We start from the raw sequence: 25,941 nt of genomic DNA on the forward strand, positions 1-25,941 counted from the left end.
CAGACAGAGGCTGGAAGTAAAAATTATTTAATAAATACTTGAAGCACTATAAAAAAAAAAAAAGACAGGTCTTTAATATGTGGTAGGTTGAACATGTGAAAAACTGCCTGCAAACAGAACTCTAATAAAACATCACCATTTCTGAATGCAGACCTCTTTTCTTTGTTCACACACTGAACTTATTTTAGCTTTGAAGAACAATATATATCTCAATATATATATTTCTCAAATAAATATGTCTGTATATCATGTAGTTGTAAGAACACTGCAATTTCTAGATACATAAGGATGTCTGGATTCAACATAGCTTTGGATAGTAAAAACCAAATATAATAAAGAAAAGCTTCATTGAACATAAGCTAAGAATAGAGCCATAGGTAGTATCATAAATGCTCTGCTCTTCTACAAATACCTTATGCAAATAATCTAACCATAAAAAAAGTTTGACAATTTATTTATATTCAGGATTGAAATAACATAATTTTGTCTAAAACTCAATCGATAATGTGCACTTTTCAAAACAAAGCCATCTCTTGGGAAATAAACAGTCCAATATTAAGCCACTCCTGCACACTTTGCCTCTGGCAATAATAAAAACCCTACTGTGAAGCTTTTCATCTTCAAAGCATTTTACAAGCATTATGTTCAGCTCCTTTGCAATGTCACATCAAGAAGCAATCCAAGATGTGAAGGGTCAAGAGATTAAAAATGGTGATAATGACTACTACACTGCAAAATCAGCTATAAAAACATGCTGCAAAGTAACTGATGGATTTTGAATCTTCATAAAGGAAGCAGAAAAATACTGTCTCATAACAGCATCATGCCAGCTTCACTTCAAGACACTGGATGTTCACAATAGCTGTGGCTACACAGCTACAGACACTGTACCAATATCCTGTATCTACAGCTGCTCTGGAAGGGCTGTTGTGTTATCTCACAGTTTATGTCCACACACACAGATCAAACCAGTAGTATTTTAAAGCTGATAGGGTACAAATGGTCAACAAGCAGTTTTCTTCAGGCAGGGGTAAACCTTGAATGTTCCTGACCATGGGATTTAGCAGAAAGGCAGAAATTCCTCTAGCTCTTAACAGCTACAGTCTACACACAATATTTAAACACACCCAGAAAAGCTCTCTGACTCTGAGATCAGATGGCCCCTGCACTCTCAGGCTTCAAAAGAGACAAAGCGCAACCTGCCTGTTGGGCACAGCTGCTGGACCATGATAATAATTCCTCATCAGTGAAAGAAGTGGTTGGGAAAGGCTGGTTGGCGTGGGCCAAAATCCTTGCTAAGAATAATTTGGATAATTTGCCTGTACAGATAATTGTGCCTGGCTACTGAGGAATAAGTATTTCTTGGCAGTATTTAGTTTATCATTATAGAAAAAGTCAATGCACGTTCTTGTTTGCCTGTGGATCAAAATCACACAAAAATGTCTTTGGAAAAAGCTACTCTGGAGGCACCAGCACAGAATATCATGTCAGGTCCTCAGCGGTTCACGGTGTACTACGCTCACACAAAGAGCGCAGTTAACCTCCTTTGTCACTTCTTGCCAATTTCTCTGCCTAGTTACCAACCTGATCTCAAACTTCTCCTTTTAATTAGCACCTCCACTGCCCAAGACAACAACTGAAACTAGCGCTGTATTTAAAAAAACCCAACACCTCTCCAGAAAGGTACGAGGAATGAGGAAGACATCCTCTTGATCAAGAGAGATGTGATCTTCAAGCTTTGACAGAAACGAATCAAGTAAGCAAGAATCACTACTGCATTTAGAGATGCAGAGCCATATGACATCCAACTTGTTTTTTTCCCAAAGAAGATATCACAAATGCAATACCCTCACTCTAAAGCACACAGCTAGTAATAATATAAAGAGGAGTAAGGAAATCTCTTAAGGTCAGAAGAAAACAGCATTACAATTTCTCAGAAGAGGGTAAAATCTTTGAGAGAGACTTTGATTAAATAAAAATCTGGGATTTTCCAAAATTGAGCAAGTTTTTTTGGAAGGTGATAGGGCAAGACTTTGGGAACTAGTCTGGCTTTCCCCTAATACAAAAATACAAACTCTGCACCATGGACATACACAATAGGAATAATTGGGAATCTGAATCCTAGCAGTAACACCTGTAAACATGGAGAGTGAACTACAGTACCATTGTGCAGATGTGTGCAGAAAAAGATTCTAGTGACAAACCACATCAGGTAATAATCGGGAATGAACAGATCAACAGCTTCTTCCAGCTAATCACTACATGTTATGTGAAATGTTATCAGATGCCATTCTGATGAAAATCGAGATTACGACCGCTCACTGTTGTTCAATCAAGCAACTAAGTAACACCTCTCCAAACTCCCAAACACCTCCTCAAAACCTTAGCTTGTCTGCAAAGCAGCCAATAAATCTCTGCACACATTAAAGAACTATCACAGGATAAAGACATAAATAACAACTGCAAAACAACAGAATAATTAGTAAGAAAAACAGAAGGAGCTTCTGTAACTTGTGTTGTATCTGTGAAGCTGCCTAGGTAAGAAAGAGTCTAAAGCTAAAGTCAGCAATCACTGAATCAACTTCAGACATTGTCCATTAGTCAGATCTAAACAAACAAGCAAGCAGACAGAGGGGTTACATGGAGGCACATGAGGGAAAAGGACACCAGAGATGGGGTCTGATCAGCTTTCTTTGGCTGTTAGTGAGAGGTACGGGGAGGCTGGGATGACTGATGATCTCTTGGGAAGGCAGACACAACACCTTTATCATTTGCTGTCCCTGAAGCTGGTGGGTAGACAGGACCATGGTGTGGTGTTCAGTATCTCATATGTTTATATTTTTCTCTTTTCTCTGCTTCCAGGATGTATTGAGAAAAGTACTTTCCATGGCAAAATAGACAAGGATTCTTCAAATTAAACATCACTGAGTCTCTAAAATGGTGAGGACAAATTTTCTTTGTAAATCATTAGTGGTTTTAGATAACTTTTGCCACACTAATCTAATGAAGTTCAATGAGTGCAAGGTGCTGCCCCTGGATTGGGCCAATTCTAGATGAGTACAGACTGGGAACAGTCATTGGGGGCAGCCTTAGGTGAAGAGCTAATAAAGAAAGACGAACTAAGTTAAGCTTTTTGCTCTTCAGAACTCTTCTATATTTCACTATCACACAAAAATTATCTTAAACCACAGTTCTGTAGATCTTCATCTTAGGGAAAGCTTGATATAATAACCTTTCCAAACCAACCAACCAAAACCTCCTAACATTAAAAAAAAAAAATATCAAACAAAAATCCCCAACAAATACCAAAGACGGTGGCTACTGTTCTAAGATCACCCACAGCTCCTAAGCATCTTCTAGAGCTGTTTGCAACAGATACCTGACAGATGCCATCTGCTTTAAAGTCTGCTCTAGGTTGGTCACTGCCCAGAGTGGGGGTCACTTGACAGCTACTAAACACCACTCCCATCCCCAACTCTCCAGAAAAATAAAATTTTCTTCTATGCTGCATTTTAGTCAAAGACTGGCTTTTACCAAATGATCAAAAGCCACCAAGCAATAGCATTAAATAATCACAGAATGCTCTAAACACAGAAGCTTTCCCCATTCAGAATGAATGACAGTTTCTGTCATTGATTTCTAAAGGAGGGAAAGGAACAAGAGATAAGGTGCAGCCTTGTCAAATTTTACATGGAAACAAGAAAATGTGAAGCAAAGTCAGCAAGGGTATAACCAGGAGCTACAGAAATAGTAGATAAGCATGAATGACAGCACAAACAGGAGGCAGCAGGACTGCAGCTCTTCACATGGGTCTTAGGCAGAGCTGGTACCACCTTAGTAATCAGAGATGTGGTTTAGACATCAGAAAATGCCAATCACTGGGACCTCCTGCTAGAGAAGAACACGGGACAAAAGCAGGACTGCTGTCACTGGATTGAGTATATGGCTCCTCACTGGAGAGCACATTATTCAAATTCTGCTCATTATCTGTACACACTTGGTATGACTAAGGCAACTCCAAATGCATTAAAATGTACCACTGCACAAGTCTGTTTATGCAAATTCAGACAAAGCCACACTAAGGGGGCAGTTTCATAGCAAACCTACAGACTTATCTTCAAAGATGGGAAAAAGATTCTAATCTGAGGATGAAAGAGTTTCAGTTTTGTAGGTAATTATAATTAATGTGAATCAAATGTTAGACCTGCTGACGTTTGGAACCTGTCATGTAATACAATACATCAAAAGAGACAAAGATGGGACACAATGTGCCACTGTAGAACTGAAGCAGTTCTCTCAGAAAGTTAATTGTTACCAATTGTGATAAACCTTAGGTGAGGTTTTTATTGGAAACTGGGAAAATAAGATAGGGAGTGAAATTATCCTGGAAAGGAATAAAAAGCAAAACCAAACAATGTAAAAAAATGTTGAGCATAAAATTAAACTAATTATCTATTCCAAGAGTGGCTGTATTTGCCAATGTTTAAATCATCTTTCTCGTAATTAATGCCAAATTTTCAGAAGTCAAGGGCTTCAGGCAGCATCTTTCAGTCCCATGAACAGAACTGGCAAGAATAGCTTCTTCTAGAGAAACTCACTGAGCCCATTATCAACTTGTGTGCCTCTCAACAAGCACCTCAGTCAGGTTGAGCAAATCACAGAGACAGCACACTGGCATGAAGCTGTGTGGATACAATTAGACAACAAAGAGAGATACATTTATTAAAATTAGGATTAGCATATTAAAATTACACCCCTCAAAAAAAAGTTTAGAAGACAAAAGCATCATTTTCACCTAACAGGCTGTTTAAATCTTTAAGTTCTGTACAATCTGTAAACACTGGATAGACAATACATATTTTCCAGCTACAATGTGATTAAATAACTGGGAAGAAAAGGAAAGAAAAATAAAGACCTTAATGAGAGAAGGGTTGAATTCTATTAAAATCAAGTCTCTGTTTCCAGACATTAAGTTAACTTAGACACCAGGAGTGAGCCTGGTAGGCTTCTTCTGAGTATTAACAGCAGCAGGAACAGCAACCCATTATCCAGAAGAAGCAGGGGTTCTTGTACACAGGAAGAGACTGCTCCTAATGTGCAGATACCAGAGTCTTTATACTTGCTCCCTATTCTACTTTCAAGGCAGTAAAAGTGTGAATGACCTATAGGTAATATTTAGAAAAAAATGCCATATTGACCATATTGTTGTTTTGGGGTTTTTTTTCATAATGACAACAACTGAAAGTATTTTCCATAGCTGCTACTTGGTCACCAGACTCTCACTTAGGTATGAGATGTTCTGCTTCATTAAGAATTGGCTGGTCACACACTGCAGGCATCAGAGCCACAACAGCCTCTTTAACAACAAACCCAAAAGCACTACACAAATGGGATCACATCTCTTAAGCAAAGCAGAGCCTCTTGCATCTTGTAAGAAAGACCCAAAGGAGAAGAAGCTGTTGCCTGTTTTCTGAGATTTTTTTATACAGGCACGACAACAGCGCTGAAGGTCAACCTTATCTAGCCTTGTAAAGATACCACAGCTACCAACACAATCATTTTATGAACTGCATTTAGATATATATGAATACAGTAATTTCACGATTATAAGCCGCATCATTATGACTAAAATTTTGGTCCGAACCCAAAGTGCGGCTTATAATCAGGTGCGGCTTATATATGGACAAAGAACAAAAAGTTGCTGTTTTAGTTTGGAGGACAGGTGTCTGCTGAGAAAGGCAGGAGTTTCTCTTTGAAATGGAGAATGCAAACCCCCTCTCTCCAAATTATTATAATTTTGAAATCAAGGGGCTTTCAGGCAAAAATATGGGAATTAGGAATAACAGTTCTTTTCTAGGGAAATTAAAATAGAAATACAGTACTACAAAGAAACAAACTCCAAACCCTGACACAGTCAGAGTACAACCTGACACCGTCAGGCAGGGTGTTGGTAGCAGTCCCATTAAATGGTGGTTGCAGTCCTCCTGCAGTGACAGATGTGGCTCAGTTGGAGCAGTGCTCCTGCAGAAGGTGCAGTTTCCCTCTGGAGGTCCAGTGGTGATGTGGAGAAATCCGGTTTTCCTCTGGAGTCCAGTGGAGAAAGGGGCTACCTTATTGTCCCAAAACCTCTGTTTTTATCTTGGTAAGAAATGTTGGGCTCTTCCCCCTGGCTGGAGCAACTTTCAATGGGATGCAGTAATTTTATCAGTCACACAGTGGGACTCAATGGGCCATTAGCAGACAATGACTCCCTGGAGGAAGGATTGGGTGTGAAAAGATAAAGAACAATGCCTTGCCTGGTTTCAATGGATGGCCCATTAGCAAATTATCTGCCATTGAGATAAGGATCACTGTCCCCACCCTCAACAGATGGTGATAGAATAGATACCTTTTATCACACTCTGTATTGTAACATGCGGCTTATAATCAGGTGCGGCTTATGTATGGACAAAAACCAAAAAGTTGCTGAAACCCAGAAGTGCGGCTTATAATCAGTGCGGCTTATAATCGTGAAATTACTGTACTTAAAGCAGTTGTGAATGTGTTTTGATCTCAGCCACATTACCAGTGTGTATTATGACAATCCTCCCCAAAAGCACAATGATAACCACATGTCTTGACCTCCTATTTTCAGAGTTCATGAAAGTGGCCTTGACCCATTGTACTTCCTGTGAACTGAATTGACAAATAGAATCTGTCTAATATTTTTCAAATGGACAGCAATCAACCAAACTTGTGACTTTAAAAGCCATACAATGAAGATGACAATGTAATTTCCCTCAGGAAGGAACATATTTAAAATGTCCCTATAAAAAGTAATGCTTTTTATTTTCTTAATGTTAAAACCAGTAAATAAAGTGACAAGCTTTTATCACATTGGTAGCCCTTGCATTCAACCCTTAAGGCACAGACAATAGTTGAATTAATATCCAGAAGGCTGGAGTACTTCCAGTCAGCTGTGGACACATAAGACAGGACAGGTCTCAGCCTAAGTACCTGCTTTGCTTATTGTCATCTGTGGGGAGAAAAAGAGGAGGGGGATCCTAAAACCTTCATAAACAAACCCCAGGGAAGTATGCCTTCACTCAAACTCAAGAAAGATTGAACACCAAAGAAATTTGATCCCAGTTTCAAATCACAGCAGTATGGTAAGCATTCAGGAAGATAAATTTGGCCAGATCTAACTGGAGTACATCTCTTTCTGACATATCAGAAGGTAGCAAGGACAGTAGCACTCCCTGCAGCAATGCTAAAAATCTTTGGCTACTTCTCACATCTTGACGAGGTGACAAAATCTCTGCTGGAATCACATGGGACCTCTGCAACAACAGGAAAAAAAGGGACTACAGTATAAACCTGAATTCAGTATTCACCTGAGGTGAATACACCTCCCAGATTTTATTCACTCTGCAACACACAGCAAAGGAGGAGCAGTTTTTTGCCAAGAAAGCTGGACAAAAGTCCATAAGCAAGTTTTGGCCATGGCATTGCATGACAGAACAAGAAAGAACAAGAACAATTCTCTAACTCAGCACATACAAACTGAACTTTATATCTCCTTAAGTACTCAAGAAAAAAACCCCAAACTTTCTCATGCAATTCCTAGCCAGGGTGATGCCTAAATGAGGCTTTGGAGGGAAAAATCACAAAGTTTGTGTCTTCCTTCAGCTTCTCTGCAGGTGTAATAGGGAACCAGCAGCAAAGTCACTTGCGAGACATCTTTTTGACTGCTGAAGGAATCTCTGTTTATTCCCTGACTGTCCCTGGTGACAACAACTCTGCACTTCTCCCAGCAGCTGATCCAAAAGCGAGGATTAGTGGCAGCATTACACTGAAGCAATATTCAATAGCTGTCCTCAGATAACACAACTAAAAAGGTATGAGCATCCTCCCACATTGCATCAATGCTCTTGCGTCTCCTCTCCACATAATTACAGGGGGCCAAAAATCTTAAGATTATAAGAGATTTGGCACTGGTTCAGAGTGCTCAAGTAACTTACCAGGGCCTCAACTATCCATGATTCACTTTCATGATTTTTTCAAATGGTCAAAACATAGACAAAATTCAATAAAACTAGGTAAAATATGTTCCAGAAACCCTGATCTTCACTGAGTTTCTTCATTAAAGGTAACTGGCCTCAACACACAGTCCAGCCTCAGGAGAATTTTCTTCCCAATTCTTCTTATTTCAAACTCAAAAGAATAATATTTTTCAAAATGCAACCCAAAACCTGAACGCTGCAATTAGCTGTAGGACTTCTAGTAATTCTGAAAATCTTTCCCAGTCTATACAAACTCAGAGATCCAACTGGCTAAGAGGAAGGTATTAGTTCTAAATCCATGCCTTGTTCAAGGGTAGTTTTTTGGTGGATAATGTAAAATTACGTCACCTCTTGGGCACCACAAGAAATTAATGACCTCACTCTACTTCTCTGATAAAACCCTGGAGATCAAGGAGTGTATAGACTGTTGACTTTACAAACTGTCTGATAACCAGCTTACAAGGGGGCTACTCAGTAGTATCCAGCTCTTTTCTGGTCTACAGAGAAGAAAATCTCTGTACAATTATGAAAAATCCCTGCAAGAAGGGAATATAGCACAATAGATGTCTTTTCTCTTCTTTTAACATAGAACCAGTTGTGTTCATACAGCTCATTTAGCTCTGAGATCACTTGCCTACCAGGGCAGGATAAGCTAACCCAACACAGGTATCCAAGAAGTCTATTCAATGTGATCTGAGCCAGGCCACTAACACGGCAAATATAAAAAAGCTGCTGAAAACTCTTCGCTGGAAATGCATGAAGAAAGTGTGCACACATCTACAGCAAAAATCCACACAGAGAACACCTGCAATAAAACTTAATAAAATGCAAAGCTAAGTTTTTTCTTGCCTATATTTGTGAAGCATTCACAGTAGGAGCACATTAGCTGACGAAACAGGAAAATGCAGCACAAACCTGGGGTAGCAGTAACAAGACCAAGGAGAGATGTCACCAAGACTGGGTATATTCTACTACTCAAAAGACTCCAACTTCTGTGATACACTTTTTTTGCTTCTCCACAGGAAAAGTCAGATATCAACAATATTGAACTGGTAAACTGGTCAATTTTTGAATAACACCATGTCATCATAGAAGGAGCCAGAACGCATTTGACAGAATCCCTGAATAAAAAGGAAAAGTTACTATTGATAATACTGACTATTCACAGCTCCTAGACACCCTGCATTCATTATTCTGCTCAGGTACTGAGGACACAGAGCCAGGTGCTGAAGCATCATCTTTCCAGATCCCGGGCTGTCACATGCAGCTCTCACATTTACTTACAAGGAATGAAGTCAAGAAACAAAACCCACAGACCCTGGCACTATGGGTGTCCCCAGCATGGAATGTTACACCAAAAGGATTCCCAGGACCGACTACATCTGAGTCACATGGAATTGCCCTGGCAATGCTGCAAGATGGATGTTCATTTTCATAACCCTCCTTCTGCAATCCTGCTCAATCATTCTCACATAGCATTCTCTGCATCCTTCAAGTGACAGACATCTGCCAAAGACCTGAAACACTCCAGGCCAACTTCTAACTCTCACATGTCTTCACCAGTCATGCTGGCAAAGATCCGCAACAGCGGCTCTAATGAGCCAGAAGAGCCCAAGCACTTAGAGGCGGCAAGAAAAGAGCATTTTCTTCCCTTGAGGTGATCCCCTGTGAGGTGAAGGCACTAGAGAAAGCAGTGGCAGCTAAGATGATAAAATGTCAGACTCCAGGCAGTACAAAATGGCAGCTGAACCCTGGCAAAATGCCAAGCTGCTCAAACAGGGAGTGGAGTACACGGGGCCATAATTCCGATTAGCATAATAAGAGAGTGGTACAACAACTACCTAGTGACTCTGAAGGGTCATGGAGAAATCATAACAAAGCAAAGTTTTAGGGAGAGACACAAAAGAAAACAATGGCATAGCTGCTCATGGGTTTTACCCGGAGGTTCTCCCATGCGTGAAGTGCGGTCGGGAGAAAGTACAAAGCTGTTTAAGGGATCAGGCTCTGAACCGAGAGCAGCCGGCCGTGCCTGCAGAACTCAAACGGCTCCACCACATAGAAAGGATCACAGGAAAAGTGTGACACTGAAAACAAAGGACTTTACAAGAAAAATAGGCTGTTAGTGTAAATTTCAATAAAACCCGGGCTCAGAGTCAATCAAGATTTTTTCCTTTCTAACCAGAAAAGACTGTTTTCTCTTTCTCTCTGTCCCAGTTTGAGAATGAAGCAGAAGAGATAAAAACAAGAGAAAATTTAATAAGTAAAATCCAATCACGCAGATATTTGCATTTTTTTCATTTTGAATGTCATGTAAACAATATTTACAGATCCACTGCATTATGCAATTAGCCCAGCTGCCTCCATGAAATTAATCAGAGTTTTAATAAAAGTATTAAATACTGAGTCACAGACTTAAATATAAATGGATATGAAAATCTGTAGATTGTACTGTGTACAGTTGAAGGAACTCATAAACAGAGCAGAAGTTCAAAATCAAAAATTCTCTTTGCAGGTAGAAAGATCAGAGTTTTCACTAAAATCTGAATTCCACAGAAGACACTGAGAATCTATGTATATAAATATCCCACTCCTTAGCAAGCACAATCTGATCTTTCATGAACAGAAAGTTTACTGTTAACCCTATTTTCACCTCCCTGTTCCTCTGGGCTGCTTCTATTTCTCCTATTAACGTTTTCCATTACAGACATCAAGAACCCCTGCGTACACAAACAATGCTTCTCTCAAGGCAAGGTCAACTCGCTATCATGCAAGATGACCATACGCTCCATTTCAAGTGGAACACATCAAGACACCCCAGGTTAAATGTTAATATTGCCATTAGGCTTCCCCATTGCATTTGGTATCATATGGTATTAGACAGAACATCAACTGAAGAGATGCCTTTTAGAGTGAAGAGGCAAATAGTACTGGTAAAAACTCTACCCATCTCTCCCTTGCTTTCAAATATCATTTTTATTTTGTCTGAAATCCTTAAAGCTACGGGTTTCTTCTACCTTTGGGGAATGGGGGGAAAAAGCAGCCAACAAAACACAACCCTGTTTAACTGCCTTCTTTCTGAGCACCTCTGTCTCCAGAGACAGGAATGAAACCCACCTTCAGAATGCAATAAACTTATGACTTCCAACCATGGGCATCCCCATAAGGAAGAACATGTTCTTGTTCTCAGACACCAAAATATTTCTGCTGTCACGAATCCTTCCTGACAGCAGTACCTGGCAAACACATTTTGAAATTATGCTTTTCCTCCCTTAATCACAGCTTTGCTATGTACACCAATAGACTTTGACACGCACTGGTGCGGGCTGTGCACAGAGCACATACCTAAGGCACACATCTTGATTCTCATTTGCAGAGCTCATTGCAAACCATTATAACACCTAGTGGAAACAAATTTATCCTAAGAAAGTTCATCAGTCAGTAACACGTTTCAGAACAAAAATTCAGAGAAGCACCCACACACTGATTTTCCCAATTAGGAGGACAGTTACTTATTAAACTTTTCATCTTCTTAATTAAACCCTGTATTTTATATCATTTTGGAACATCTATTTATTCACAAGAACTGGTGTGTATAATAAGCAACATACTCATGAAGAAAAAGGAGAATTAGCATCTCTCTTGCCTTGTAATTTTGCATATGTGTCTATATATACAGTAGTGAGAGGAAAAACAGATACACTACTGTTAAACACTATTAGGGCTGAAGAAGCAAGAGTACACACTTCATTTGCCTTTCAAATGCAGATTCCAAAATGCTGACCTGTAGTAATTTGTAGTTCTGGATCTTGCTACTGTTCACTGATAAATGCATTGCAATCACAGAACACATCACTAGGAAGCAGAAAGAAAGATCTTTGCTGCTTAGAAATTGTACTTTCACAGTCATGAACAGAAAATCACAACTGATTGTCCCATACTAAATATGCAACTGCTTGTAATGAAAGGACAAAGTCTGGAGTTTTTGTGATCTCCAGCTCATCCATCCAGTAACTCAGCAAAATAAATAACACAAACTAATTGATTACTAGACTGAAATATTAAAAAACTAGTCAGCCTGAGTAGCTCATTTAAACAAAACATAAGTCACTTACAGAACTGGATGAACAATCAGCTCTGGACTATATGATTTGATTACTGTTGCTGCATCTTTGGTACAAAACACATGGGATAAATCTGCACCCTAAAAAAGAAAATTTGCAAACAGTATTATCAAATTTATACTTAATAATAACTTTACCATTCCAAAGATTACTCAACTAATAATTCAACTGAATTCTTTCTTCTCAATAGTTTAAATAAATTTTATTGTGTTTTTTCTATTTTGGCACAGACTAGTATGAAATGTGCTGTTCTTCTTGTATCTAACTTCTAACATAATTTTTTTTCTATTTTTTTCTATTTCTCACTAACAGAATGACTGAAAACACAAATCTCAAATTTTTATTCACTTGAGAAATGTTTCTCATCTGTAGATGTGCAAAGACTACAATGTCTCACGTACAAAAGAAAACAGATGAACATGAGAAAAGCTACATAAGAGAGCCACAATACTACTGTAACATACTTTCAAAATACAGCTATGGCAACCCATGAATACATTTCTAGTCCTACCATTTTTACTCAATGGGCCAAATTCATACAAGAAAAAGACTGGCACAATTTTGGCAACACACCCTATGTTAAATAAACATTAAAGCTGAAGAGTTGAGTCTCAAGTTTCTGCTACCAACTCAAAAAACCAGAATACACCTAAAATTATGTAAGCAGACCAGAGATCTTGTATTGGTCATGCAAACTGAAATTTCCCAATATTAAGGAAGCGTCTTCTCTGCTTTACTACTATACATTTAACATTCCAAGCTACTCTGTTTACGTGCAGATGCAACAGTCTGAAATCAAGTGACTTCACTAAGGAACCTCCTAGTATTGCCACTGGAGTTGCACATAGTGGAGCGAAAGCTGAGTAGCTTTTATAACATGATTTTATAATAATATGGTTAAATAACATCATTTCCGTTTTAAATCTTTGAGGATTTGCATCCTGAGGGAAGACGTGACTGGAAATATCTGGGATGGTTGCCTATGCATTGAGAGAAATCTTCAAAATGAAAAACATACACAAACTGAAAGTACTGACACACTATACACAGCATTTTGAAAATTGGATGTATTATGTAAGCGTGACCTGTTTACATTTGAACAATCACCCTGCATTTATATAGTCTGTTTAACCATTTAATATGTTAATAAAGTAAGGAAGTTCATGCTTCTAGGAAAAAATAAAAGCTTAGAAAATACTTATGCTAAAGATTAGAATGCAAATTAAATGTGCTATTAGAAATTAAATTGAATTCCACCTACAATCTTTAAACTCGCAGCATGTAAGAATTTTACTAGGATAAAGTTTTATCAGGTTGAGAAAAAAATTTTGAAGAACTCGCTATAGTGCAAAAACCATAACTTTAAAGAACAATCTAAGGTTATTTTATTGTTCACTTTTGGAGAAAACATTTCATCAAGTCTTGAAGTTTCCTATCCAAGTCCCTGAAATTGTCAAATTCTGGACATACTTCTAATTTCACCTTACACAGAGAAAGGAAACACAGTGAAAGAAACACAGTAAATGACACATTTACAAAGTATTTCTACAAATTCTGGACAAAGGATTTTCTTTGCCCAAGAGAAGATCTTCTAGAGCTCAAAGTTCGTGTGCACTAAAGAATGAATGCTATTTTAGAAATGACACCTAGGCAACAGAAATGATGAAAAGTTGTTAGAGAAGAACACGTACCACTTTGAGAGCTGTAATTGCAGCAAAGTATGGTGCTCCAGTGTATCTAAAATGAAATAGAGTTTAGGTTAGGAAGCACAGTAATGAGATTAGAAAATGATCTTTCATAGAAATATTTATGAAGATCATGCCATAAATCAGCAAAATTTTCTCAAGTAACAGAGGTAAAACTTTAGAGACAAACAAAAAAAGAGCCAAAAACTGTCTGCAAGCTAAATATGGGATCTGTGACCTGGATCAATCCCATCTGGCTTCAGATACTTAACTAAAGTGCCTAAACTCTGATTTCAGTTGCCCTAAATTGGCTTTATGAGGACTGAAGAGAGAGATATGAACACAGTCACTCTCCAAAGGTGCTTACTTCAGCCAAGAGGTAAAAACCTATGATCATTAGCTCCTAACTCCTGGCTATTTGACCCAGCTACAAGACAGCACTGCTTTGCTCTTTATGGAATGTTTATTAATGGCAGATGTCCAACATAGGATGATCTCTCTTACAGGAGGAAGATGTCATCTCTTTTTCAAAAGGGGAAAATGAAAAACAGGAAGGTACAGTGGCTCATTCCAAGTATTAAGTCAGTACAGCATTTAACTGATTTATGCAGTACAATTTTCTTACCTGAAATAGGACATTTCCATTGCTCCAGTACATGGTATTGACAGAATCTAGTAACCACCAATATTTTTCAAAATTAAAAGCCCAGAAGAAAACATAGCATAAGAAAAAACAGAGACACAGTTCCCAAGAAAGCAAAAAATCAGATGTGCCCACTGTCTTACTCTACTCATTCTAAAACCTCATCATGCAATGAGAAAAGACTAACACTGGAAGCAGAGAGTTTGGTGGTCAAAAATGACAGAGAAGGTAGACACAAACAGCATTTCAAGTTCCTGTAACATTCAGTATCAAAATTTTGCAACACATCTGCAAGGTACCATGTTCTTTCCTAAGTATGCATGGTCATGATAACAGAGTATTAAAGCTCTTTAGAATTAAGTGTAAGGTGAGTTTGAATCGCTTCTACAAGTAGTTGAGACACCCTGAAGCTTTATGAGAAGCAAAAAACAAATTTCTTTTTAACTTACTCTCGACATCCTCCAACAATGCCTATACGACCATCTTGACCTTTATGCTTTTTCCCTGTTAGAGGAGGGATAACATTGCGCACCAGCTGAAAAATATTCTCCATATCCTTCAGAGTGTGTGTTCTGTGCAGTGAAAAAGATCTCTCTATAACTGAAAAGAAAAAAATAAGTGTTACTTCAAAGAATGTTCTTTCTTAAACTAATGTCAAGCATTTCTTTTAAGCACTCATGTAACACTAATAAAATCACACAGATACACAGTGACATACTTCTAAAATCCAAATGCTTTGTCACTTAAAGGCCTTCATAACAGTGAGTAACTAGGGAAGGTGGTATTCAGGGTCTGATGAAGAGAATATTCTCACTGACTGTTCACAGTTCTAATTTAGGGCTCAGGTACAGAAAGAAACAACAACCCAGAATAGTTAGTTATATGAACGTTCTGTAATGAGAAATACCTTCTTAGTGAAGCCTGAAATCAGTTTCATAATTAAGCTCAACTGAAATAGGAACACTTAGTAAGGACTAAACACATCCACAGAGCAAGCACAAAGCAACTGAAACCAAATTTTAAATGTACACCCTACCTTATATTTTGCTTCCCCTTAAAGACTTCCGCCTCTTAGCAGAATCAGGGCCTATCTCACTGCTTTTTTATTTTGGTAGGCGGTTACAAAGCATAGTGAAAGTCTTTCTGCAAAACTATCATCCAACGCACTAGATGCAAACATCACAAATATCACACAAAGATCATTTTTAGCTATAATACATCTCCAGATCTCTGATGCAAAGCCACATACTAAAACAACTGCACACTCAGTAGGCTATGTATCAAATGACTCGTTCAAAAGGCTACAAAAACTTAGAAGAAAAAATTATTTCAACAATTACAACTCGAAAGAATTAAAACATTTACCTAACATGGGAAAAATGTGAAGATCACTACTTCTATCAACAATGTGTTAACTATAAACTGCAACAAATACACTAAAAGAGCAAGTTCTTAAAAGCTCCTCATTACCTGTAAAATTTTGTTCAGAATAGCAGTTTATTTGAATGCTAATATCAGTGTCCTAGACCGCAGCCATGCTTACTTTGTTTTTCACAGATCTTCTAAAAAGCCTTCAAGGAACTGCTACACATATATAATGTAATTATGCAGAAAATAACTCCCATGATACTCCTTATTTTCAGTTGTATAAAACTCAGTAAACCCCACCTCCCAACTCCATAATATAGAGGAGAGAAGAAAAGAAGGGGGAAAAAAAAGAACTGTTCCAGAAATACTGAGCATAATAAGGGAAAAAATGTAATAAACAAGAAAATTCCAAAACTGTGTGCTATCAGCAAAACGCATCTTTTTCTCTGTCTCCCACACACATGCTAATCTTCAGCAATAGTATGCTTTAGTCTTCAATATTGATAAATACTCTTAGCTGATCTTTTGCTTTTGAATACAGGCATCCCAATCTTACTGAGAAATAATAAAAAGGAGGGTGGGGGGAAGAAAGGAATGAAAATAAAAGAAAAAAAAGAAAAAACATAAACCCTCAACTTGTTTTGGATTATGGCCAAAATAGTATTGCAGTGACCCAAAGGAGAACAAAATGCTCATCTCCTCTGAAAATAGGGCAGATTATTTTCTTTAAATGACACTTCATACACACACTGGTTTTCAACCACACAAGAATGTTATATAGCTTGGAACCCTTAAAGTGCAGTGTTGTTAAGAAGGCCTTCTCTTTATTTGTTGCTGCTTTTTGTTCATGTGTGAATATAAAGTGACTACATAAATAAATGGAGAGAAAACAGAGAATTATGCAAAAAGCCATTCTTAATATAGCCCTACTCTACCTACAGAACTACTATGGCATATTCAGCTCTTAACAAATGAAATCTTAATTCCTTAAAATATGTGTTGCCTGAAGCATTATGTTCACATTTTAGCATAAACACTGTTTTACAGCTTTGCCAATTAGAAGATTAGAATCTCGAATTGCTCTTGCTACGGTTAAATAAATAAAATGCATTTTTGCATAGTGCAATATGCCTGTACACCTATATGATGAAATCCAGAGAGAAAAATTGAACCTCAGTTTCAGGTTGTTACACATAATTAAGCTTTTCAGGAAAAAACTTTCAGAAGTAATTGTAAGGCCTTGTAGGTACCTTCACTTCAGTCTAGAACCTTAAAAGATTTTCTGCAGCACATCAGTTTTCCCTTATTTTAAAAGTGAAAACAACACTTGAAACACTGTATCCATTCATATCCCATAAAATATCTACAAAACTCTGCTGCCACCAGGAAATCCTACACACCAACTATCCACTCAAGAAACACAACTACATGTGCCAACCCTCAACAGGTCTAAGCACCCAGTCTGCCATGCACTTTACAGGGAAGCAGTAACTAACACACAACTGGAACAGCCTCTCGGGACTCAGAGAAAGCCCCTTAGGATCTGGCATGCCAGATTATTATTCAACACTGATGCTGGGTGGTTGCTTTTTTTTTTCTTTTCAAACTACATCTTTTTTTTTGTTCCAAGCAGTGTGAAATTCAGAATTAGAACAGAGTAAGACTTGTTTCATTTCCACGTGGCAGGCTACAATCACTAAGCCCCAATCTGACTCCAGCTCCAGCACTGATGGAGTAATCCCTGATTTCCTCCTGCCCATGCAGTCTATGACCATGATAAAAACAAATGCCACAAGCACACAGTTCCCAAGAAGTTTGTTAATGATTGCTACCATCATTCTGCCTCACACACGAGGTACAGAAAGAAGAGCTTGTGCATAAATACCAGTTCTGGAGATGCTGCTGTGCCCTTTCCTTTAAAGTAAATTCAGATGCCCATTAAAATTATAAAGAGCTGGTGTAGAAAAAAAACAAGCAAATATTTGCATCTTCTATTATGCCTACTATATAACACAATGTTTAATTGATAAGATTCAGAATTTTGTTATAAAGAGATTTAAAGAATCTAGATCTTAACATCTGACTTACTTCAGTGCAGGCAAAACTCCACTCTTTTCCCAGCCCTGAAAAAACACATGCACAGCCTTAACTTCATGTTATGCTTGAGAACTTCAAGCAGAACAGCAGCAAAATTTCTGCTACAAAGTAACTAAGGCTTCCAGAGTGCTTCCAGAAACTCTCCTACTTGCACTTTAGGTATAAAACTCCTCCTAAACTTCACTGTACAGAGACATGAATGTGGAAAGAAGTTCCCAATGTACCAGAAGTTCCCAGTTCAAAAGGTATGATTTTGCTCATCAAAATTTGTTATGACTAATGTACCTGTATTAAATAATCAGTACAATGGTACAAATAAAGATTTAATTTCATTAGACATCAGACAAACACCTTCACCACAGTATTAAATAATTCCAATTAGCTTTTATTTTCAAAAGCTGCTTACTACCAGTGTTTTCACACAGAAGTTTTAAAAAGCACCCTAGTTTTTTATTTATGCTGTAGAAGGAAGTACCTATCGGTGGAGAAAGTGTTGTTGTCATAGCATTATAATTAAAGTTATCCGCATATGAACGATGGTTCGCTCTCCGAGGCGGACTTGCTGGTATAGACTGTGACCTTTGTGATACGGTAGAAGAAATTCCAGCCAACATCTGTCCCAACATCTGTAACATCTGGAGTTCTCGAGCATGCTCAGCTTCCCGACGCTTGTCCTCAATTTTGAGCCTCTGCTCTTCGAATCTGTAAAATTTCTCATCTGTATCCATGCTCTGCTGCAGGAATTTTTCCATCATTTTATCCAATGTCAAATTTGTATGGCGTTTTTTTGACCTTTTGGGCTGATTGAGAGGTGGGGTAATAGTTGGAGCATTGACTTCTTTAAAGCCTAAAGCAAGGAAAGAATCTATTATTTTTCTGATGGAAAACAATTTTCTAAGAGGAAAGCAGGAAAAAATCTCCCTATAAGATGTGACCTAATGTCTCACAAGCATTACGTTATACTTTCTCAATGTGAGCTGTATTTATTTGAGATATTTTTCTTTCAGAGTACTAAAGCAAACCCACAAACTTCTACCAAGTTGCAAGCGTAACACAAAAATCACAGAGGCATTTTTAAATTGTTGTAGTACTAAACTTCAACAATAGGAGTCTTTCATCTTCTAAAAAGGTCTGAGTGAAGGTTATTAAATAGTATAGCCTCATTTGTGTATTGCAGATAATTACATTAATCTAAATTGAGTTTCAGTCTGTTGGCATTCTAGATTTGCATTTCAAAAGAACATTAGTGTAAACAACTCTTTGATGAGGTTTAAGTGTAAAAAGGTTGCTTAAACGTCAACCAATTGGCTGATTCCTAAGTGATGTCAACTTCTGAAGACAGGTTCATGTTTATATTAAAAACCCTGCATTAATCTAGATTGAAAACAAACAAGCAACATTTCCCCCGCACCACCACAATACAAATGTGGAGGGTAAAGAACGCGCAGGGGAAGGACAGGCTTTATCGAAGTGCTCTTTCTGTCTGCAAGCCAGATAAAGTTAGAAGCAGGATTCCTGAAACAACCCGTGCAATTTATTATGCAAAAGCTCTCCCCTACGTTTCTGGCCCATTTGCAACAATGAGCAGATTTCTCAGGTATTATCGTCATCATTGTTTTAATACCGATTAGCAAAACTGCACACAGTGCGCAGGGAACAGGAAAATCCTGCAGCGAGAAGGATGCTTATTTTCTTGTACAATGTTACCTGACACTTTGCCTCGATAATCTCTGCGCTAGGTTTCCGTGGGTTTCCCATTGATAAATACCGATAAAAACTCACTAGGGACAGGGGTCCGCAGCATCTCCCCCTCCCCGGTATGCAGCATTTCCAGCACCCGCAGCAGCCCCGCTCCCCTCCCGGGCTCCCCAGTTCACGGGGACGCGCAAGGTGCAGGAGCGGGGGAGGACGGGGCAGGAGGCAGCAGGATAAGGCAAAAGCCACTGAGAAGCGCGCTAGCTGCGGAGAAGCGCCGTCTCGGGCTGCGAGAGCCCGCGGGGTGAAGGGAGGACAGCCGGCGCCGGCAGCCCGCCGGCTACTCACCGTCACCCGGTGGCACGGGGATGGCGAAGGACGGGCACTCCACCTTGATGGGGTGGTCGGCGTACGAAGAGCACTCGCCGGAATCCTCGGTGAAGTTGTCGCGGGGGGACTCCGGCCCGGCGTCCTCGTCCAGCTCGGCGTCCAGCTCGCGGCTGTTGTGCGGTGTGCCCGGCGTGGGCGGCGCGGCGAGCGGCCCCGCGGGCGGCTGGGCGCCGTCGGGCGGCGGGGCCAGCGCCTCGGGGGCGCCGTCGGGGCCCCCCCGGCAGCTGAGGATCCGGTCCATCTCGTCGTAGTACTTGCATATCTTGCGGGCGTGCCCGTTCTTCTTTAGCCCGTCCCGGGCCTGGTAGTACTGCCGCTTGAGGCCCTTGATGCGGATGCGGCACTGCTCGGGGGTGCGCTCGAAGCCCAGCTCGGCCAGGCGGCACGCCACGTCCCGGTACACATGGCTGTTCCGAAAGTTGCCGTCCAGCGCCGACTGCACGTCCGCCTCGCCCCAGATCTCCAGCAGCGCCCGCGTCTCCAGATCCGACCACAGGAAGCCCCGCGTGTTCGTAATCATCCTTGGCCGGCCGGGGTCACTGCAATGGCCGCGCACCGGGGAGAGGGAAGGAGGGAGGGAGGGAGAGAGGGAGGGACGGAGGGGGCGGAGGAGGGCGGCGGGGAGGAGGGAGGGGGTTTAATGCCCGCACGCGGCTCTCCCAGGGGGCGCCTACGCCAGCCCCGGCAGCCGCGGTGCGGCGGGAAGCGGCGGAGAGCCGGGCCCCGGGCCCCGCATCCCGGGCCGCCGCCGCTCGCAGCCCGCACGCTAACAAAACTTTCCAGGCGCCGCTTTTGCGCTGCGGGCACCTGCAACAAGGGGGGTGGTGAGGTAGCAAAAAAAAATTAAAAAAATTTTCAAAAAGGGAAAAAGAAAAACGCCTCTTCCCCTTGACTCGCCCCCTCCGAAAACGATGATGATAAATAAAAATAAACAAGCGGACACCCAGCGCGGATCCGCGGTCCCCTCCTCCCCCCCAACTCAGGCAGTCATCCGTGCGCTGCCGCTCCCCCGCCCCGGGCTCCGCTGGGAGCGACAGGACGACAGTGCTGGCTGGACTTGGAGGCTCTGCTCATCACAGTGCGCCTGCCTCCCTCTCTTCCTCCCCCTCCCTCCCTCCTCGCCGCAGTGGAGCGCGATCCTTGCACACACACGCACACACACAGACAGGGCGCTGCAGCTCCGCTCGGCGCCTACCTCACCCCCGCGCACCGCCGTGCCGGGCCGCGCCGCGCCAGCAGCGACATCGCTGTGCGCTGGCCGCTGTCACCCAGCCCGGGGCGGGCGGGATCCCCCGCAGCCCGCACCGGCGCACACAGCGCGGCAGCGCTGCCCCTGCAGGCCGCCACGGCAGCCGCGCCGCAGCCGGCGCCGCCCGCAGGCCCTCGGGGACCCGGCAGCCGCTGCCCTCGGCAGACCCTGCGGCGGGGCTGGGGGTCGGGTCTGTGAGCGCTTCCCCCGCCCCCGGCCGTCCCTCCGCGGCGCAGGTGAGCGGCCCGGCCGGCCCCCGCGGCAGGCGGGGGTGGGCTGCATCGTGCTGGGCCCCGCTGCCGCCCCTTCGCTTTGGTTCTGTTCTCCGGTAGGAGCGTCACGAGGCCGCCACCGCCTCCCTCCCGCCTCGGCCCGGCCCCCGGCGGGGCTGCCAGCCCGGGGCCCTTTCCTTCCGTGGGGAGCACGCCCCGGCCTGGCTGCCCGCGGGCTCCGGCAGCACCCGGCTCCCACCCGCCCCCGCCGGGGCCGGCGCTCGGAGGTTTGTACCTTCGTCACTCCGCAGCCAGAGGGCCGCGGCCAGGGCGATGACAGCGCCCCGTCCCCACATCCTCACGGGGACAAGGCAGGGCCGCTCCGCTCTTACCTCGGCACAGCGCGGGGCTCCGCACAGCCGCTGCCCGGCGCGCCCAACTCATCGGCGCGGCTTCCGCCTCCGCTCCGCACCGGCGGGGCCGGGCCGGGCTCCGCGGCGGGCGCGCCCTCCCGGCACCGCTCCGCGCACACCGCCGGGCGGGGCCGCCCCGCAGGGCTGTGTGTTACGGCCCGGTTCCGCCCGGCAGGGAGAGCTTGGAGTGCCTGGCCCGGCCGTCACGGCCCTTTGGGGCTGTCTTCAATTGGCAGTTCTTACAAACTCCCAGGAATTTACCATTTATTGCTGCCGGCGTTTCACGCTCTTCCCATCCCTCTCCTCACCAGGTGTTTCTGACAAAACTCCTCATTTAGAAGTGTGGTTTGCTTCTAAGGTGCTATTTCTTGCTCAGATACATCATTTTCCCCTTGCCCTGTACTCCACTGATGAGACCACACTTCAAGTACTGTGTCCAGTTCTGAGCTCCTCAATCCACAAAAGCCACTTGAGGTGCTGGAGCAAATCCAAAGGAAACAAAGCTGGTCTGGAGCAGTAGTCCTGTGAGGAGCAGATGAGGAAGCTGGCATTGTTTAACCTGGAGAAAAGGAGCCTCAGGAGTGACCTTATAATTTTACAGCTATCTGAAAGGAGGTTGTAGCCAGGTGGGTGTCAGCCTCTTCTCGCAGGTAACCAGTGACAGGACAAGAGAACACAGTCTTGCACTGGGCCAGGGCAGGTGTAGGCTGTACATCAGGAGGAATTTCATCACAGAAATGGTGATTAGACCTTGGAATGGGCTGCCGAGGAAGGTGGTGGAATCACCTTCCCTGGAGGTGGTTAAGGAAAGACTGGATATGGCACTTAGTGCTGTAGTCTATTGACAAGTGTGATCCTGTGATTTTATAGCAGCATTCCATTGTTATTTTCTTTAAAACACAACAGGGCTGGTGAAATTACCATCTGATGTTACCTCTGGTCCTACAGCACCTGCTCAATCTACACAATGAATCAAAATGCAGCATCACAAATTTAACAAGCTTATATGCAAAAGAAATCTGAAACATTTTTTAAAACCTCATAACAGCTGTAATTTCTGCTTTAGACCCCTGGCTATTTCAAGGATTGTTGCTTTTAACTCATAAATGCTTGTAGCCTAACTGGCAGTAAAATGTCTGTGTTTCAATTAATATTTTGAAAGGGTGAAGACAACATTTTCCTTTACTGCCCTGTGTTATATATAAGCTGTGGTCAAACAGGCCTGCTGGCGTTACCTGAACTAAACCCAAGCACATGATATTTATGTCTTTCAGCTTCAGAAGCATTGCTTAAAACAGCCATGCTGTCTGCAAAGCACAAGACAGACAACCTAAACTTTTAGTGACCCAGGTTGATCAGTAACCCACATTCCAGAGCAGGACCTTGGATACCTGATTACTTCACTGTCAGATATTAACTAGTTTAATGAAAAGTTGCTCTTCTATAGGTCCAGGTATCTGATATGATTTTAAAGCCAATACCAAGTCAGTGACATTTTCCCTTTATTCAGTCAGCACAAGTACAGTAATTTCACGATTATAAGCCGCACCATTTTGACTAAAATTTTGGTCCGAACCTGGAAGCGCAGCTTATAATCAGGTGTGGCTTATATATGGACAAAGAACGAAAAGTTGCTGTTTTAGTTTGGAGGACAGGTGTCTGCTGAGAAAGGCAGGAGATTCTCTTTGAAATGGAGAATGTAAGCCCCCTCCCTCCAAATTATTATAATTTTGAAATCAAGGGGCTTTCAGGCAAAGATATGGGAATTAGGAATAATTTAAATTTATCCTCTGATTATTTGAGTGGCAGTCCAAGAGATAGATTGAACAGACAATCACATTTAGTTTGCACATGAATTTTAACCCGGAAAAAAATGTTGGACACGCATTTCATACACTTACATTGTGATTCCAACTGGAAGGATAATGAAAGTGTAGATTCTCAGAACTCCAGCACTGATTAATGTCTGGAAGAGAGGGAGAAAGAATAATGCAGATGGTTTTTTTCATCCCATCAGGTGTCTCCACCAAAAGCACGTCTTGTGCCCCACAAAGGAGAGGAACAAAGATACAAATGTAATGTTTTTTTCTGAGTTCTCTGGTTTCCTTTGTAGCAGAGATGGAAGGGAATTCTTCTGGTGCTGCAGGCCCCTTAGAAGTTGTTTGTGGAGGACCCAATTCTCAACTTGTGTGTAGAAGAAAACCTAAGGGTCTCTGTGGGCTTACCCTATGCCACAGTTCTTCAGCTTATTATGCACAATTTTGTTGTGCACAACAACTTTGTGTAACAATGGGAGCGTAAAACCTTTGAGCAAAACACGTGGCCACTCCTCCAGCGTTCTCCTGCCCTGTATCTAACTCAAGGTACCTTCTTCTGGTATAGTACTGGCTGCCATCTCCGTACCTTGTGCAATATAAATCCATAACTTCTGTTGCCATCTCTGAGTGCAGCAACAGCAATACTACTTAACCAGCAGAAGAGGCAGGGGGAAAGGGCCTTTAACAGCACTATAGAAGGTAGGAGGTGCATGAGGCAAAAGTTCACACTCCCATCAAAGAGGTAGAGAAAAGGCAGCTGCATGAGGCACTTGCTTCTTCAGGTATATACTGTGTTTGTCCAATTTTTTAAATTGAATTTTCTGTTCTGACAATCCTGTCACATTCTCTGCTTTTCCCTCTTACATGAAAGGAGGAATGACCCTGCAGAGTTCCATTTCCTTCTTTGTCAAAATCATTCTGGCTTCATTGCCTGTTGCTCTGTTGCTGGCCCCTACCTCTTCCTCAGTCTTGCTCCTTCTTCCCTGGCTCTTGATCTCAACCCTTCCCTAGCTGCACCGTCATGGCAGCATATCCTCCTCGTTAGTGGATTAACTATTGTAACCTGTCCCTCCCCTGCTACACAAAAAAAAAAGGCATCAGTAGCCAGCCTGAGAATGTCCTGCTGCTGTCAAGATAGACAAGAGCTTGGAGGTTTGACTTTGTAGCAGATGGCAGCAGTCACTGACAGCTGGTGCTTGCTGAGAACACTCTGGTGAGGGATGGACTGGAAACTAGATGTCCCTAGGTGGAGACCCCAAAGTCGTGACTATTCAGGCCCATCTTTTCTTCTGCAGGTTCCTGATGAATCTTTGTTCACAACATTTTGGCTCTTTGCTTCTGATCGCTCAGCACTTCAGTCCTTTCCATCCATTTGGTAACTGTTGTGCAACCCTGCCTACCAAAGCCGTTCCAAGGTGAATGTGGACAGCAGGTGTCAATAGCAGAGTTTGCAACATCCTTTGATTGCATTCTCTCCACTCAAATAATTGAAAGCCTCTATTGGAATCACATTTAATACCATAAATATTACAAACATATCCATGTCAACATATGCATATTAATAATTGCAATTGGAGGCTTAGGCATACATGTGAAGAAAGATAATGGAAGAACTCAGAAGTAATAAGTAGCTCTAATTGAAACTGCTCTTAAAATATGATGAAGGATTTCTTTATTGTTGAAATGGGAATCGGGAAGCACCTTTCATTGAGAAAAAGATAAAGGAAGTCTTAATTTCATTTGAATGATTACCTAGCTAAATTGCAGCTGTTAGAATTGATAGTGGTAACAGAGAAGGCAAAAATGGTATAGGTGTTCTGATGAAAGGAGGGCCAATCCTGCAGGTGTTATTAGTAGTGCTATTTACTGTCATTAAATTGAGTGGAATGAGCATGTTTTACACCACTAATATGCAGGGTTTATATCACTAAGTTATGTTTATCTTAGTACAGGACAAAATGTGGCTATATGGTGTAAATTTTAGTTTATTAGTTTGATGTCTTTCTAGGCCACAAAGAAACTAGGTACACCTGAAGCTATAATAATTATTCCCACCCCTTCACTTTGTGTATTTTTATATTCAAGAGAAAGGATAGCAGCAAGCAATTGACAACAAGCTGTTACAAGAACACATCAACATATAAAGTTTACTAAACAGCAATGTTGTATGGGCTGAAAAAGGAAAAGAAAACTGTATATGGAAAGAAGC

General features: G+C 41.8%; 1 protein-coding gene across 5 annotated transcripts in view; it reads right to left on the reverse strand.

Moving 5' to 3' along the window:
• The window catches only part of NAXD (NAD(P)HX dehydratase), a 54,222-nt gene extending 32,237 nt beyond the window's left edge, over positions 1-21,985 (reverse strand). Inside the window, exons 1-6 of one of the 5 annotated variants that reach the window (XM_033051254.1) lie at positions 21,895-21,974; positions 20,000-20,580; positions 18,432-18,803; positions 14,941-15,091; positions 13,855-13,900; positions 12,155-12,243 (exon numbers count right to left, since the gene is read on the reverse strand). In XM_033051254.1, the coding sequence (XP_032907145.1) occupies positions 12,155-12,243; positions 13,855-13,900; positions 14,941-15,091; positions 18,432-18,803; positions 20,000-20,561 (1,220 nt within the window). In that variant the 5' untranslated portion in view covers positions 20,562-20,580; positions 21,895-21,974. The other 4 variants (XM_033051253.1, XM_033051256.1, XM_033051255.1 and 1 more) reach the window with 4 other exon arrangements.
• Between the last annotated feature and the right edge of the window lie 3,956 nt (positions 21,986-25,941).

The sequence above is a fragment of the Catharus ustulatus genome, chromosome 2 (assembly GCF_009819885.2).
Source record: "Catharus ustulatus isolate bCatUst1 chromosome 2, bCatUst1.pri.v2, whole genome shotgun sequence".
NCBI lineage: Eukaryota > Metazoa > Chordata > Aves > Passeriformes > Turdidae > Catharus > Catharus ustulatus.